This window comes from Lynx rufus, unplaced genomic scaffold (genome assembly GCF_022079265.1).
Source record: "Lynx rufus isolate CCGP_SWC_20201006 ecotype Redwood Valley unplaced genomic scaffold, mLynRuf1.p SCAF_2, whole genome shotgun sequence".
Lineage (NCBI taxonomy): Eukaryota > Metazoa > Chordata > Mammalia > Carnivora > Felidae > Lynx > Lynx rufus.
In genome coordinates, this window is record NW_025814834.1 from 156,681,782 (window position 1) to 156,694,192 (window position 12,411).

The following is a 12,411-nucleotide window of genomic DNA, read 5'->3' on the forward strand; positions in this document are numbered from 1 at the left end:
TTGTCAAAATGACAAGGATAGGCTCATTCTATAGAGGCTCGCCAAGTCAGGCAACCTGACAGCCACACCTGGTGTAAGAGAGGTCATTATAACTATAAGCCACAGTGACTCCCATGTGACATGACCATACATATATAGATAGAAGCAACATAATGAGGGGTGTAACAGACCAGATCAAACAGCGAGGGTGCTCCCCTTCATTGAGCCTCGTTTATAAGGAACAGTTGCAGAGCAGTGACCCCCCAAATCAGCCATTTCACTGTGAAGGTAAGTATTGAGATGTTCTTTGTCAGATAGGCTGAGTCAATGCTTTAGGTTTCAACACAGTCACTCATTCCAAAAGTGTAAATAACATAAATAAGCTCAATTTTTTTTTCAATTTGACTCCCCCATGGAATTATCCCATCGTGTTTACCTCCAGTTGACAAAAACAAGTGAAAAGATGTAATTATACAGTTAATTTAACAAATTTCAAAAGCCAAGCCTGACAAAAGTGCCCCCAAACTAACTGCTGAGGTCTGAATTTCCCAGTTAGGCTTTCTATTTCTAGCCAATTAACTGAAATACTGACGACGCTTTTAATTTTGTCTTAGACCTACACTGACTTACTGTTCTATTAAACTAGGTGCTCGCTGATTTGTTTTCTCTGCAACTGGTGACTCAGAAATAGCAGCAACCTTTAAGGAATTTTTAATGGAGCTGAGCTCCCAAACATGCAGGCTGATGATATGCACTCCACAGCAGCGTCTGGCAAGTTTGTAGAGGTTCCTAAGGACTGCCTTCCGTAGCAGAATATACACCCAGGGATCTAAAATTTGATTCCACGTTGCCATTCGAAGAGCAAAAAGCGTGGTTTCACAAGTCTCCAGAGAATGATTTCCATTTATTCCAATGTTGGCCATTGTCACCTGAGAAACAAACAAAATAACAAAATCAGTTGATACAGGCATTTTCTTAGTCATATAGTTGTTTAGCTTAACTAGCTAGGCTACAGGGCATCCATTTCATTTTCCACAAAGTGATGTTATTTTGCAAAATACTGACAGAAAGAAATGAACAGTAGCAAAAACACTGATGTAGACATCTGGATCCTTTGAGTTCAAATTGACATTAGAACTACAACAATGATAACTTATTTGGCAAGTCAAATGTACACAAATAGAATGACCCAAGAGAGGACAAAAAAATGAGACCAGGAACAGACCTTTTCTTACTTTTGGGAATAGTAAGTTCAAAGCCAACATACATTTGGAAGTTTCAATGAAAAAAACTAAAGTTTATTTATGTAAACCAATTAAAGTTCAGACAAACTAAAGTGTAGATAAACTATAGATAAGAGGTTCTTAAAATTAATTTAGAGCATCTGATACAATTTGCACATGGAAATGGTATTGTTCTGGAATGTTACTTTTAGAATTTTCTGCTTTGTAACCACAATACCGGTAGCTTTCTTCTTATTTCTTATTCCCTTCTCTGATTCCTCACCCTCGCTTTAACTTGGCTAAAATATTCCAAAAATGCAATGGAATTTTCTAAGGGTTCTGAGGAAATGAGTCCCCTCTATACTACCACTTGGTCAACAATAACAATGTAGATTTTGGCCTCATGTATTCATTTCCTGACCTCCCGTGATATTAAAGAGATCATTTTGTGGAATAAGTTCCATAAATGGCCCCAGCTACACGTCAGAACTGGTCCAATCACTGAGCCCAGCTTTGACTTCCAAATAAACAGTTGCAGAACAGACAAACAAGAGGGCTTTGAAAAACCTTGGCTATCAGAAAGAAAGAAAGAAAGAAAGAAAGAAAGAAAGAAAGAAAGAAAATGAAGCAAAGGTGAAACTGAAAAATTAAGGGAGGGTCAGACCACTATACCACCAGCATTAAGAGAGGGTATAACAAAGCCTAAAACCCAAATGAAAAGAAAATCATCTTTCTTGTCTTCTTAATGGACCATTATCAGAAAGAAATGTCTTAATTTGGCCTGATATGAATGGTTGAAGGATGAACATCCCTCATCCAAACCTTCATTACCTACACAACAAAGTACAAACTCCTTATCTGGCTGGCTCCATCAGATACATCTGAAGTCTGCTGCAATTTTATATGCTATGCTCCAACTGCTGTGAAGTCCTCACCTGTCCCAGGAGCACTCTGCCCTTCTGAGCTTTGGCTTGTGCAACTCTATTTTAAACTCCTGTGTCCCCTTTCTCTGCCTGATAAACTCCAATCCATCCTTCAAGCCCCATGGAAAATGAGCTCATCTCCATGACATTTTCCCCAACTTTACCAAGATGAATTAGCTCCAAGATGAGTTGCTCCTTCTTCTGTGCTATCACAACCCCCTGTCCATAGCCAATTATATCTCTTACCACACTGTGTGATAATCATGCATTTATCTCTATTATCTGTAAGCATCTCTTCTTTTTCTTTTTTTTTTTAATTTTTTTTTAAACGTTTATTTATTTTTGGGATAGAGAGAGAGCATGAACGGGGGAGGGGCAGAGAGAGAGGGAGACACAGAATCGGAAACAGGCTCCAGGCTCTGAGCCATCAGCCCAGAGCCTGACGCGGGGCTCGAACTCACGGACCGCGAGATCGTGACCTGGCTGAAGTCGGACGCTTAACCGACTGCGCCACCCAGGCGCCCCTCTTCTTTTTTTTTTCTAATCTCCAGTACAAAAGCTGACACCTAGAACGTACTCAGTATTAGAATGAATAAAATTGTATTATTTTCTATTCATTGAGGCTATTTCTAGAAGTACAGCAAAATATGTGATCATCCATCATAACCAACTAATATTTTGAGGCTTAAATGTTTCTGGAAGTTTTAATACAACAGCATCCACTAGTGAAGGATTCCAAAATGCTTTATTGTCACTCAAAGGAACAGGATCTTGCATTCCATGCTAATTCCTTGGGAAATGGCTCTTTCCTTCTGGGTTCATTTCCTAGGGGAATAATGTATCAAACGTTAGACCTAACCATTCTGTAGCTAAATAAGGCCAACCAAGTTTCAACATAGAAAAAAAAATCACAGTCCTTGGGATGTCTGGGTGACTCAGTTGGTTAAGCGCCTGACTTTGGGTTAGGGTTAAGGTTTAGGGTTAGGATTAGGGTTAGGTCATGATCTCACAGTTCATGAGTTCAGGCCCCTCATCCAGCTCTGTGCTGACAGCTCAGAGCCTGGAGCCTCCTTCATATATGTGTCTCCCTCTCTCTCCCTGTCCCTTCCCCACTCTAACTCTGTCTCTGTCTCTCTCTCAAAAGTAAAAAGATTGAAAAAAAATTGGAAATAAAAAGAAAAAAAATAAAAATAAAAATCCTCATCCAATAAGTACCTGGGTCAAGTATAGGCTCTTATGTCACTGTTCCCCAAGTTATCCAACAGCATAGAACAAATAAACCTTTATGAGCCTAGTTCCTCTTAGAAGAAAGCAGGGCCAAGACTCAGGTAGTTGGATTGAGATATTTTCACTTTATATTTTTTCTTTACTAATCAAATATTATTGATTATCTGCTATGGGCCAGGCAAGGATGGAGTGGCATACAAGTAGACGTGTGCCTGCCTCCCACAGAATTTGCAATCTATTTGCTGGGGTTTGGGAGATGGGGAGTTGGCTCAGGGATGAATGAATAAGTATTTCTCTTGCCTTGTGAGTATTAAATGAATGTATTTTCTATTAATGATTAGATATGTTCCTAGGAATCTCAGAGCCCAGACAAGACACTGGGAACAAAGTTGGGAACAAAGACGCTTCATGTAATTGCCTAGAACAGCTGGGCCTTGTTTAGAGACATGCAAATTAAAAACACCTGAATAACATGACACATGCTTCTCGAACTCTCCTCTCTCCTTGCAGTGTGGTCACCAGCTGTGCAAAGACATTGTGTCCTCGGCTAGCGGAAGTATATTAATATATTTATTAGCATATTATTGAAAATTCAGGATAACCTAAGTAACCCACCAAAGATAAATTATGGTAATTTTATGTAATGGAAAAGTATGTAAGCATTAATGTTTGTGATCCAGAGTTAACTTTTTAAAAAGCAAGTTACTAAACTGTATCAACTAAGTAATCCCAATTTTGGAGGAAAAAAAAACAAAACCAAATATGTAATTTTGCAAAAGTGTAGAAAAAAGACTAGGGTGCATATCAATATTTCAATTGGTTATATCTAGATAGTAGAATTACAGATAATTTTGATTTTTGCCTTTGGTTAAGCACTAATTTACTAATATTTTAGGTAGGTCATGCATTGCTTTTGTAATTCATGCATTTTCCAAGTAATTAGTTGAAATATACTCTTGTACTAAAGAATCAGAACTTATGTGGATTATTTATGTATGTCTGTGTGTATGTAAATGAGGTGCCACAGAATTGCCTGAACAGGGCAAGACCTGATGACCCTGACAGAAGTGTGGGGGCTGGGAAGTGAATGAGGAAGTATGCCATGTTCCCTGGGCTGTGTCTGTCAATAGTCACCTCATAATCCTTGAAAGACTTCTTCTCTGGTCAGCCCACCCAAACTTGGATTCCAGAGAGCTGTGTACAGATTAGATTCTCATTACACACTCCGCCTTTCATCTAATTTCCAAGTGCTATCCATCACATGGAACTAGAGGAATATTATGTATTATTTTTCTAAAATATCTTCCTTTGAACCTTGACATGTTCATCTTGACTTAGAATTCTGAGAAATGGACAGGGCCAAGTGTTTGCATATTCTATGGAAAAACCAACTGATTAACATGATCCCTCTAAACACTCCACACTAAGATGAAAGACAAATAACGAAGTCAAAGAAGTATATGGGGGGAAGGGATTATGTTCACTGCTGGTTGCAAAAACCAAAATAGATAGATGGTGAAATAAATCATCCATTCATTTGGACCATGTAATACAATTATATGAATTGTTAAGGTCACCGAAATTAATAAATCTGCCAGGCTATTTACTCATAAATAACAGTTTTATTCTGGAAGCTATTTTATCATCCTCTACTGTAAGTCTATGTATCTTTGGGCCACTATCAGGACCCCAGTGGCTGTTCACAATTAAAAGCAATGGTAAATTCAAAAATCATGCTTCCTTTCCTCTGAGCAATCATAAAAGTAAATTAATCTAGATCTCACATATATATGGAATTTAAAACAAACAAACAACAGCAACAACAACAATAAAAACTAACTCACAGATACAGAGAACAGACCAGTGCTTGCCACAGGTGAGGGAATTTTGTGGTGATCTTAACTAGACTTATTGTGGTGATCATTTTGCAATATACACAAATATCAAATCATTATGTTGTAAACCTGAAACCAATATAATGTTATATGTCAGTTTTATCTCAGTTTTTTTAAATAAGTAAATCCATCTAGCAGGGATTAGCTTTTGAGTGTTTACTATGTCCAGGTATTGTGCTAGATAGTAGTGATGCAGAGATGAATATTTATAGAGAAATCCCATCTAACATATATTTTGCATATGAATCTAGTTTTTACTTCTGTCTCTCACACCAAAATGAAATCTGCTAGAAAGCATATATTTTTCTTTGGTTGGTTCTCTGTTGTATCCCCAGCACCTGCCATACAGTAGGGCAGTCGGTATTTGTTGAATGCATTAAATGAAGGATGTCCCTATGAGGAGAGCCCAATGAGAAAGCAGATGTTATAATGTCGTAGTGTAATACAGGCATGTAAAAGATGCCATAGGCAGGGCTATTTACTGACACGTGAGCTCAGATGCGGTCATTGGAAATTATAACATTTTGCAATCTTCCCAGTATACCACAACTATAGTTATTCATACTTGACTAATTTTGAATTCATGGTGATTCTGCTGCAGTTTGTCAAAATTTTCTTTGTCACTAGTTTTTAAGGAAATTTAAATGAATACATAATCAAAACCATTTCTGGTGGGATGTCCAACTTCTTTAGACAGCAAACCATTTTCTAGAATTTTATCATCTATTTGCATATGAACAATGTCTATGACAATTATACAGGGTTCTCATCTAGTCCCTGAAGCAGGTGTTTTCACACGTAATTATCTTATTCCAAGAAGCAGACCATAACTTCCGTCCTTTCTGTCATCACAGAACACCAGTTCAGGGACAGTTTCTTTGGGGAATGATAGTGTATACAGAAGTACAATCCACTGATTACAAGTTACTATCCCTTATAATATTATCAACCAAACACTGATCTTTAGGTCTGGCACTTGAATAACCACAGAGATAGGAGATAGTTGTGAATATGCAATTACAATCCAGCCTTATTGGATGACAAAAAAAAGTTCCATCTGTAAGCTTTACCAATGGACCATTCCATTCCATCTCCATGTTTGAGAAGTTTAGCTTATGTTATTTGGATGACTAGTGACTATAAAGAACTAGGTAAAGATAATGGATTATTAAGTGCCACAGCACCTAAGAGTATCTTCAGAGGAGAAATTCCATTTAATTCAATTGTAATGGCAATTTTGGAAAAGGAAAATCATATAAGTTACTGAATCTGTCTCAACTAAATGGGTGACTTTTAGAGTTAAATATATTTGTGGTGATTTAACCAGATAGCATTTATTCTGGAACTAGAATAGTATTGTATCTCTACAATAGTGACTACAAGAGCCTTCAGGGAAAAAAACAAACAAACTACTCTTGTGCAAATCTAGAAAAATAGGTTTAAAAAAACTGTCAGAAACAGAAACATAGAGGCTCTAACAGGATACTTCTTTACAACTATGAATTTTTTCCATACTTAAATTTACACCATGTAAACTTTTACACCATTAAATATAGAAAGTAGCAATATTTCAGTCATTTCCCATTTACAGACTGCTCATTGAAATTTTTTAAACAGTATTTTGCACATGGTAGATGATTTAGAGATAAGTAAAACTAGAATACTACAATAGGGAGAGGACAAAAGCATATGGTATTTCTTATACCCCAACTGTAGAACAGCTACAAAATGTTGCCACCCCCAAAGTACAGATCAGTGCTGCAAAATACAAACATTTGTGCAGATTAAATTTTTATTTTCTACTTGATTTGTTGACAGAATATTAACAAGGGGCACCTGGACGGCTCGGTTGGTTGAGCGTCTGGCTCTTGGCCTCAGCTCAGGTCATGAGCTCATGATTCGTGAATTCGAGCCCTGAGTCAGGCTCCAGGCTGATAGTGTGGAGCCTCCTTGGAATTATCTTTCTCTCCCTCTCTCTCTGCTTCTCCCCTTCTCTCTCTCTTTCTCTCTCTCTCTTTCTCAAAATAAATAAGTAAATGTAAAAAAAGAAGAAGATTAACCAAAGACCCAGTCAACAGCACATTCTTGCACCTGCCTAAAGACTTACAAAGTTGTAAACAAATGAGAGAACAGGGAGTGCTGTATAGATATTGCCCCCTTTGGAATGGGTGCAATCCCAACCATAATACCCATAATACTTCACATGCATCCTTGCTCCTTCACATCAGCTGAAGAAATGATGTGTAAAATGAGCAATGGGAAAAATTTTTAACTAAACAGTACACAGAGACCAAAAAAAAAAAAAAAAAAAAAAATGTGTGCTACCTGAAAAATCCAAAAGCTCATCTTTCTAAAGAATATTCAGTTGTAGAACCCATGTATTTTAATTTGCTATTGCAGTCTCTTCTCCAAGGTCTGCATCATTTTTTAAATCTGTTAGTGGGAAGATTTATACCAGACGCCCAAGGTATAACTGTCCATGTCGTCCTTGGCTGTTAGTACTCACAAAAGAATGCTGTTATTTCTTCTTCTGATACTTTTTAAGGGAATAAAACAGTCATTTATCCCAAAACACCAAATATCACAAAATTTAAAATAAATAAAATTTATATATCAGTTATGTCACAGGTGATCATGTCTTTAAGAAAAAATATAGAAAATGTAAAATAGGGGCCTGAGTGGCTCAGTCAGTTAAGCATCTGACTTCAGTGCAGGTCATGATCTCACAGTTCACGGGTTTGAGCCCCGAGATGGGGCTGACACCTCAAGGTGCTGACACCTTGGAGCCTGGAGCCTGCATCAGATTCTGTCTCCCTCTCTCTCTGCCTCTCTCTCTCTCTCTCTCTCTCTCTCTCTCAAAAATAAATAAACATTAAAAAAATTTTAAGTAAAAAAAAAAGAAAATGTAAAATAAATACAATCAAAAGATATGCTCTAGAGACCAAAGAGATTGTACTGAGTTACAATAAAAGTAAATTATTCATAACTGAATGAAAATCAACTACCCAGTTAAGAGAACATCCTTATTACAAACTGCAGACCCCTCATAGAACTTGACCATTATCAAAACCCAGGCTGGCACTAGTCCATAAGGACTGGTCATTCCAGTAGTTATGGGATCCTGGATCATGGGAAAGACATAAAGTCTCCTCTAAACCAGAACATGCCACCTAGGAGTGAGACACATAGCCATGAATACTAACAACAGAAACTAAAACTGAGTATTTCCCTGTGCTAGGAAAGCTCTTTTGATATACAGGTCATATCATCTTCCTAACAACCCTGTGACCTGTGTATTGTTATCTGCATCTTACAGATAAGGAAAGTATGGTCCGGCAAGATAAGAGACCCAACCATGGTAAGTGTCAGAGCCTGAATAAAAGCCTGTCCAAGGCCTGTCTTCTTAATTACTACCTCCAGGCTCTGCAGCTTACTGGCTCAATCCTCTCACCAAACTTCACCCAGGAAGAGTAGACGAAGCCTCCTCAAGACTGGGACACACTCAGGAAGGCACTTGCCTGAAGGAACAGAGACCTCACAGCAACCACGCCAAGGAAAGGACGCCGTTAGAATCTGTTTCAGCATCAAGAAAAGTGCCTTTCCTGGCCTTGTTCCTGCCACTTCTTCTGCCAACATCCCCACCCACCTTGAGGCAGTGGTGGGGATAGGAGAAAACAATGCTGAATTAAGGCCCTGCTCCAATCATAAAAATGCCTTAAGAAGTCCTTCTCTTTCTCCCTTCAGATTAACACAGATATACACACCTTGCCCCTGAGATAGGACAAGGATGACAAGGCAGAGGCTGGTAAACAAGATTCCAGATTGATGTCTCCTAGTCAGAGGGGTCCAGGGAATTCCGTTCAAAATTCTTGGCCCAAAGCTAGAGATGATGTAGAGGGCACAACTACGTGTTCATGGGATCACTACCACCAAGACACAAGTTCATACTTCAGAAAGAAAAGCAGGAATGTCACTGAAGGGATTCTAAGAGCAAAGGCAAACAAAATCTGCTTTGCTTATTATATACATAGAACTGTCTACATCACTTCACATGAGAAGACAGAATCACAAAATCTTAGAGTAAGCAGGAAACCTTCCTTCATCTAGTCCAATCCTCTATATAAAGTGGAAATTCCTTGCAGGTGTCTTTAAGCATCTGGTGGAGAAGACTCACCCCTACTCATGAGAGAATCTCTTCCATTTAAACTGTGTGAGTTGCTGAACATTCTCTATTATCATGAGCTGAAATTTATGTATCCTCGGTTTGGTTTCCAGAGCACCGTAGGATAAGTGCTGTCAGCTTTTCACAACTTTTATAAATAACACTGTTATCTATTTCTCCATTTCTTCTACTGCTCCTCATACAACATGGCTTGCAAATCCCTGGCTATCCACCTCTTATACCTGAGTTTCTCAACCTCCCTTTTAAAAAAATGCACTGGTTGGAAGTAAAATTAACACTTTCTTATATAGTCCGACAAGTACAGAGCTCAGGGGAACAATCGCTTCTTGAAATCTGGAGAAACCACTCCTATCTGTGCCTCCAGGATTATGTCAGCCAACTTCCCCTTGTGAACAGATCCTGGCTCATTACAGGAAACAAGCTTCTTACTTACTAAAAGTACTCCTAATGAATATGTGGAGCAAAACAACCATCATATTTCCCTGCTTGCTTCCAAATTATTCAGGCTTATATGTAAGGATGTATAAATATTTAGACATGGGGGAAAGCTCTCAGTTTTTCCCCATTGAGGATGATATTAGCCTTGGGTCATTCATATATGGCTTTTATGATCTCAAGGTATGCTCCTTCGATCCCTATTTTCTTGAGGGTTTTTATCAAGAAAGGATGCTGTATTTTGTCAAATGCTTTCTCTGCATCTATTGAGAGGATCATATGGTTCTTGTCCTTTCTTTTATTGATGTGATGAATCATGTTGTTTTGTGGATGTTCAACCAACCCTACATCCCAGGTATAAATCCCACTTGGTCGTGGTGAATAATTTTTTTTAATGTATTGTTGGATCCAGTTAGCTAATATCTTGTTGAGGATTTTTGCATCCATGTTTATCAGGGAAATTGGTCTATAGTTCTCCTTTTTAGTGGGGTCTCTGTCTGGTTTTGGAATCAAGGTAATGCTGGCTTCATAAAAAGAGTTTGGAAGTTTCCCTTCCATTTCTATTTTTTGGAACAGTTTCAAGAGAATAGTTGTTAACTCTTCCTTAAATGTTTGGTAGAATTCCCCTAGAAAGCCATCTGGCCCTGGACTCTTGTTTTTTGGCAGTTTTTTTGTTTGTTTGGGAAGACCTTTATCTCTCCTTCTATTCTAAATGACAGACTTGCTGGATAAAGGATTCTCGGCTGCATATTTTTTCTGTCTAGCACCCTGAAAATCTCGTGCCAATTCTTTCTGGCCTGCCAAGTTTCAAAAGAGAGATCAGTCACGAGTCTTATAGGTCTCCCTTTATATGTGAGGGCACGTTTACCCCTTGCTGCTTTCAGAATTTTCTCTTTATCGTTGTATTTTGCCAGTTTCACTATGATATGTCGTGCAGAAGATCGATTCAAGTTACGTCTGAAGGGAGTTCTCTGTGCCTCTTGGATTTCAATGCCTTTTTCCTTCCCCAGTTCAGGGAAGTTCTCAGCTATTATTTCTTCAAGTACCCCTTCAGCACCTTTCCCTCTCTCTTCCTCCTCTGGGATACCAATTATGCATATATTATTTCTTTTTAGTGTATCACTTAGTTCTCTAATTTTCCCCTCATACTCCTGGGTTTTTTTATCTCTCTTTTTCTCAGCTTCCTCTTTTTCCATAACTTTATCTTCTAGTTCACCTATTCTCTCCTCTGCCTCTTCCATCCGAGCCGTGGTGGTTTGCATTTTGTTTTCCATTTCCTTTAAAGCGTTTTTCAGCTCCTCGTGACTGTTCCTTAGTCCCCTGATGTCTGTAGCAAGAGATTCTCTGCTGTCCTGTATGCTGTTTTCCAGCCCAGCGATTAATTTTATGACTATTATTCTAAATTCACTTTCTGTTATATTATTTAAATCCTTTTTGATCAGCTCATTAGCTGTTGTTATTTCCTGGAGATTCTTCTGAGGGGAATTCTTCCGCTTGGTCATTTTGGATAGACCCTGGTGTGGTGAGGGCCTGCAGGGCACTTCCCCTGTGCTGTGGTGTATAACTGGAGTTGGTGGGCGGGGCCGCAGTCCGACCTGATGTCTGCCCCCAGCCCACCGCTGGGGCCACAGTCAGACTGGTGTGTGCCTTCTCTTCCCCTCTCCTAGGGGCGGGATTCACTGTGGGGTGGCGTGGCCTGTCTGGGCTACTTGCACACTGCCAGGCTTGTGATGCTGGGGATCTGGCGTATTAGCTGGGGTGGGAAGGCAAGGTGCACGGCGGCAGGGGGGGCAGGCTTAGCTCGCTTCTCCTTAGGTGATCCACTTCAGGAGGGGCCCTGTGGCAGCCGGAGGGAGTCAGATCGCTGCCGGAGGTTTGGCTCCGCAGAAGCACAGAGTTGGGTGTTCACGCGGAGCGAGCAATTTCCCTGGCCGGAGCCGGTTCCCTTTGGGATTTTGGCTGGGGGATGGGCGGGGGAGATGGCGCTGGCTAGCGCCTTTGTTCCCCGCCAAACTGAGCTCTGTCGTCCGGGGGCTCTGCAGCTCACCCTCCCTTTGTCCTCCAGCCTTCCCGCTTTCCGAGCAGAGCTGTTAACTTATGACCTCCCAGACGCTAAGTCGCGCTTGCTGTCGGAACACAGTCCGTCAGGCCCCTCCGCTTTTGCAAGCCGGACTCGGGGGCTCTGCTTGGCCGGCGAGCCGCCCCTCCGCCCCGGCTCCCTCCCGCCAGTCCGTGGAGCGCGCACCGCCTCGCCGCCCTTCCTACCCTCTTCCGTGGGCCTCTCGTCTGCACTTGGGTCCGGTGACTCTGTTCTGCTAATCCTCTGGCGGTTTTCTGGGTTATTTAGGCAGGTGTAGGTGGAATCTAAGTGATCAGCAGGACGCGCGGTGAGCCCAGCGTCCTCCTATGCCGCCATCTTCCCAGAATCCCTAAATAGTGTTTTTTCGGCAGTTTTTTGATTACTAATTCGATTGCCTTACTGGTTATGGGTCTGTTCAAATTTTCTATTTCTTCCTGTTTCAGTTTTGGTAGTGTATATGTTTCTA

The 12,411-nt window shown here is 40.1% G+C and overlaps 1 protein-coding gene across 1 annotated transcript in view; it reads right to left on the reverse strand.

Moving 5' to 3' along the window:
- Positions 1-605: 605 nt before the first annotated feature.
- The window catches only part of PTGFR (prostaglandin F receptor), a 47,754-nt gene continuing 35,948 nt past the window's right edge, over positions 606-12,411 (reverse strand). The window contains exon 2 of the mRNA XM_047082654.1: positions 606-908. Coding sequence (XP_046938610.1) covers positions 606-908 — 303 coding nt within the window. The remainder of the gene's footprint in view (positions 909-12,411) is intronic.